Below are 5,255 nucleotides of genomic sequence, written 5' to 3'. Positions count from 1 at the left end.
CAGTGATCTCCTGCTCCAGCTTCTCCTGAAGCTCTTTGACTCGACTCACTTCAGTGTCCTGCTGGGATCTGAGCTGCCGCTTCACATCAGACCTTCTTTTCTCCATCAGACGGATCAGCTCGGTGAAGATCTTCTCACTGTCCTCCGCTGCTTTATCAGCAGAGCCATTGATAGCCTCCACCTCCTGCTGAAGCACCTTCACATCTTTCTGTCTGTCCTGGATTCTCTGCTGGATGTTTTGTCGACTCACCTCGAGCTCTCTCTGCCTCTCGGTCCTTTCTGCTGCAGCTGAGACTGTGTCGTGGCCTTTATGTTCATCCACAGAGCAGAGATAACAGATACTCTGCTGATCAGTACGGCAGAACATCTTCATCACCTCATCGTGACGAGAGCAGATGTTCTCCTGGAGCTTCTTGGAGGGCTCCACCAGCTTGTGTTTCTTTAACGGAGCCACATCATAATGAGGCTGCAGGTGTTTCTCACAGTAAGAGGCCAGACAGACCAGACAGGACTTGAGGGCTTTCAGTTTTCTCCCAGTGCAGACATCACAGGCCACATCTTCAGGTCCAGCATAGCAGTGATCAGCAGGAGCAGCTTGGAGTCCAGTCTTCTTCAGTTCCTCCACTAAATCTGCTAACATGGTGTTTTTCAGCAGGACAGGCCTCGGTGTGAAGGTCTGCCTGCACTGAGGGCAGCTGTGGATTTTCTTCTCATCCTCTTCATCCCAGAAGCTTTTAATACAGTTCATGCAGTAGCTGTGTCCACAGGGAATAGCCACCGGATCCTTCAGCAGATCCAGACAGATCGAACAGCAGAATTTTGCTCGGTCCATCTGAACTCCTTTCTGCGCCATTTCACCTCTCAGTGGCAACGACTGTCTGAGTTTCACTTCCTCAGAAGTGCAGCTAGTTTTAACCCCGGTCTAAACAGGATGTGTCTCTGCAGTGAACAAGGCCTGTCAGCTGCTGCACGTCAGCACATGTTGGTCATCTTCAAACTGGAGATCTGAAGGGGAGGGAACAAGGAAATATATGGAAAGAGTGGAGCTCGCTGTGATTGGAGAGCAGGAGGAAGAGGGAGGGGTTATTGAGCTGGGACTCACTACAGGAAGAGGAGCAGCTCTGTGGAAATGAACTTTGTTTCCTCATTTACAGCGAAGCCTCGGTTAAAACCTTCTCCTTTATTTTTTCACCTTCTCTTTTATCACCTTTGTTGTTTTCTTTGTAAACCAGTGAGTTTAAAATCCAAGTCTCCCACTTTAACTTCCTACAGTGTGCTGATGATGTGGCCCTGGTTGGCCTTCTGTGTGAGGGGGACGCTGCAAAAGATGGCCCATATCTTAATCATGTAGTTTCTCTGCAGCAGTGGTGTGAGGAGAGTGTTTAATAAATGGAGGTGAAACCAAAGAACTGATCTTATCCAGCAACACACAAGAGTCTCCTGATGAAGTTCACCCTTTTCACGATCACTGGATCCCCTGTAGAAACTGTCAGGAGTTTAAAGATCTTGGAGCTGTGACTGATGGCCGCCTGAACTTCACACAGAGAGCTGACTACATGTATATTATAAAGAACAACCTCAACTCCATCCAGGAGCTTTGCCTCTTTATTAGCGTGCAAAAGCATCAGGGGGGTGGATTCTGATGCCCACAAATATTCAAATTATTGCAATTATTATCATAAATGTGAGGTTGGCAAGTGGTCTATGAAAATATTTGGCTAACAACAAACAAGGCAAAATAAAATGTCATGCCTTGTACTGCTTTACCTTGTTAAAAATAACATTTTCACGTGATTAAACCTGCATAAGAAAGTAGAAATTATTGTATTGTAATGTAACTTTGGCTCTGGTTGGTTTTCTCTAAAACAACCAGATATTTCCATGAAGTTCTGTCCCTGGGAACATCTGCAAAACCCTTATTATATTATTTGTGTGCATATAAAAGTGATTGTTTATACAAAAGGTCCCAAATCTTGTACAAATGTTGAAACCAGACAATGTTTTAAAAATGTGTCCTGAATTTGTAACTGGAAGACTTTTCGCCGTCAATGTTGTTTGTGAGGCTTTTGTGGATGTTTTGTTCCAAATAAGAGAAACTTTCTGTCCGTGCTGGATTGTTCTTTTTAATCTTCAGTCCGCCGTTGGCCAAAGTGAATCAGTATTGAGTCAGCATTCACTGGTTCAGGCTTAAACAAAATTTTAGTTATATCACGGCTCTGTTTACCACAAAACTGACTATATTTTAGTTGGAATTTAAATAATTATCTGCAGTATATCATTAGTTGATTATGTCAGTTTTTTCAGCTTTGCCATGGTTTAAAGCAGACAATTTCTCTCAAAAATTAAAATACACTATTTTTTCTCTTTTTATAACTTACACAAGTTCAATCAATATATAGGCTACATACCTGGCAAAAGTCTCAAATAATCAACACAATGACTTAATGCTTAACTTTCGAAAACTCATAAAGTTGAGTCCAAAATCCCAAACTTGTCAGAACTCTTTGAGTTAAAAAGAAGAACGAAATGGGGCTGTAATGATTAACAGTGTGGTTTTATATGAATTGACGTTCACATTTAATGCCTCAGATGTGAATCTAAACAGATATAGAAGCAGCTAGTATTTGTCTTTTTCATGTTTTGTGGATGTTTTAATCGAATAAACTCCAGTGAGTTACAAAGTTGTACCGCTGCAGTTCCTCCGTCTACCAGCAGGTGTCAGCAGCGAGCTAACCGTGTTTTCTTCTTCTTCGGTGGTGCTCTTTGACTGTTGACAGCTCGCAGGAAGTCCTCAACAAGAGCTCCGTTTTTCTTCCAGCAGCTTCACCTTTTTCTCCTGTTTTAGCTAAAATAACAAAGACTGTGACCACCTTGGACCGGCGATAGATGACAGGAATGGAGGAATACCACAACGGCAACGAGGTTTGTCCCTGAATCTGCGTATTTATTTAGATATCACGGTAGAAATTAGCCAGCTAGCTTCCGATGCTAACCAATCCCAACGTTAAAACCAGCTGGTTTTATGCGCTATATTCGGTGAAAAATCATATGAAACATTTTATATTATATCAAGAATTAACTAGCTGCCTATTGTTGTTGTTGGTGGTGGTGAAAGTGACATTGTTAATAATTCATGAAACCTGTTTGTAATCGTCGTGTCTTTTACGGACAAACTGTAGTTATTTAATGAGAATTGATATAAACCATGTATTTATTTATGCCCTGCATTGACTCATGTTTGTCTCTGGTTTTGTTTTCTTTTTTTTAGGGATCCTTCAGCTCTGAAGAAGCTGATAACATTGTCAAAGAGGTAACTTAATATATCAACCTTGTTACATAAAGATTGCTTTTGTTTCCCCTTTTTAAGTAACTTTAAGGTTGTTAAAATTATTACTTTTCTGATGTATCAGCTTGTGAAATATTGAAATCCAAATTTGTCTCTAAGTTCCTATTAATTTCAATCTAATTACCGTTAAACTTTAATTAATACCCTGGGCTCTAATTGTCTTAAATCACTGGACTCCCCCTGCCTAAATTTGGGACAGGCCTTTAATTCCTTTGCCATGCCAGTAAATCTGAATGAATGCGTTCGTGCTCATTGTTTCATGTTCATATTGACAAAGATTTTATAAACATCTTTTATTTGTATGCACAATCTAAGCAGCTTAAAACTAGCTCAAGTGGGCGACCCGGTGGGCTTCAAGAGGTTTTATACATCCAGAGAACTTAAAATGAGACCTGCAAAACATGTAGCCACAACAGGCTTGTATCTGGGACTCCGCTTTTAATTTAAGTTTTACGGTATCTAGTTTTTTCTAGAAAAACTCACACAATGAAGTAATACCATTTATTTTTGTGGAGCACATTGCTTCATTTGTCTCTCTGTTTAACAGCTAAATTGAGCCAAAGGCTGTTTTGCAAATGTTAGAGCTGCAACAATTTGTCGATTAATCGAGTGGATGTTCTTGACTATTAAATTAATCGGCAACTATGTTGATAATCGATTCATCGCTTTGAGAAAGAAAGTCCAAATGTTCAGATTTCAGCATCTCGATTGTGAACATTTTCTGGTTTCTTTTCTCTATGATGGCAAACTGAATATATTTGGGTTGTAGAGAAAACAAGACATTTGAGGACGTCCCCTCGGGCTTTGGGAAACACGGATCAAAATTTTTCACAGTTTTCTGTGGAAAAAAAGCAACTAATCGATGAGTCGAGAAAATTTATTGTGGAAATAATCGTTAGCTGCAGCCCTACTGAATGTATACAATGTCATTCAGTCAACAAATAAAAAACATGGGAGTAAAATAACAAGACAAACTGATTAAAACAACAATTGAACAGCGGAGATACTCCCACTCTGTAACACTTTCACCCAGCTGTCTCTTCTAATTCTCTCACACATGATACTGTTCAGCTGTGCTGTATTGTAGAAGTCCAACTTCTTATTCCTCCAAATGTTAAAATATGATGCAGCACGTTGTAATGGACAGTATTTAATATTAAATTAATTTTTAAAATAATTTTAAAATGTCAGATCAAAATGAGCTGAATTTTGAAAGACATGAACAATGCTATAAAGCTGTTTGTGTGAGATTTTATGTTTTTTTTCTTAGCTTATTTAGGAGTGTCACTCCTCAGTTCTCTGGAAAACACATGTTTATGAACAGTGAACAGTGTCGGCTCTTTATTTCCAGTCTCCTCAGGGTGAAACGGCACCCGCTGACTCCCACATGACTAAAGACTGAGCTATTATCTCACGAACACGTGTGTGTGTGTTTATCTCAGTGTATTGAGAACGTGGTGGCAGGTGACGACTACAGCCAGAGTCAGGTGAACAAATGGACCGCCAGCATCGTGGAGCGCTGCCTCACACAGCTGGTCAAACAGGGGAAACCGTACAAGTACATCGGTATGTTCTACTCTGTGTTTTGTGAAGCTACGGTCGTGTAGGTGCAGATTTCACCATCAAATTCATTTTTTCAGCCCTTAAGAATTTAAAATTCTTCCTGTTTTGATTCCCCTAAGTATTATTTTATACATATATTTTAAAATGGAGTAAAGTGCATATTGTGTTTCTCCGTACAGTGACGTGTGCAGTGATGCAGAAAACAGGAGCAGGCCTCCACACAGCTAACTCCTGCTACTGGGACACTGCCATGGACGGTAAGCAGAGCTTCCACTGCTGATTCACAGTCAGAGGATCGCGCTGTTCAGAAAACCATCATAGAAAAGTGTTCTTGTAAACCAACAAA

The 5,255-nt window shown here is 40.4% G+C and overlaps 1 protein-coding gene and 1 pseudogene across 1 annotated transcript in view; one reads left to right on the top strand and one right to left on the bottom strand.

Annotated features, from left to right (window-relative positions):
- Nucleotides 1-134: 134 nt before the first annotated feature.
- Nucleotides 135-853, bottom strand: LOC123972625 (annotated as a pseudogene).
- Nucleotides 854-2,745: 1,892 nt separating this feature from the next.
- Nucleotides 2,746-5,255, top strand: part of LOC123970463 (dynein light chain Tctex-type 1-like) — a 4,646-nt gene continuing 2,136 nt past the window's right edge. The window contains exons 1-4 of the mRNA XM_046048511.1: nucleotides 2,746-2,922; nucleotides 3,269-3,310; nucleotides 4,789-4,912; nucleotides 5,089-5,166. Of these exons, the coding sequence (XP_045904467.1) occupies nucleotides 2,887-2,922; nucleotides 3,269-3,310; nucleotides 4,789-4,912; nucleotides 5,089-5,166 (280 nt within the window). The 5' untranslated portion in view covers nucleotides 2,746-2,886. The remainder of the gene's footprint in view (nucleotides 2,923-3,268; nucleotides 3,311-4,788; nucleotides 4,913-5,088; nucleotides 5,167-5,255) is intronic.

The sequence above is a fragment of the Micropterus dolomieu genome, linkage group LG01 (genome assembly GCF_021292245.1).
Source record: "Micropterus dolomieu isolate WLL.071019.BEF.003 ecotype Adirondacks linkage group LG01, ASM2129224v1, whole genome shotgun sequence".
In the NCBI taxonomy this organism is placed as follows: domain Eukaryota; kingdom Metazoa; phylum Chordata; class Actinopteri; order Centrarchiformes; family Centrarchidae; genus Micropterus; species Micropterus dolomieu.
The sequence above is the reverse complement of the archived record's forward strand: the minus strand, read 5'-3'. Positions and strand labels throughout refer to the sequence as shown.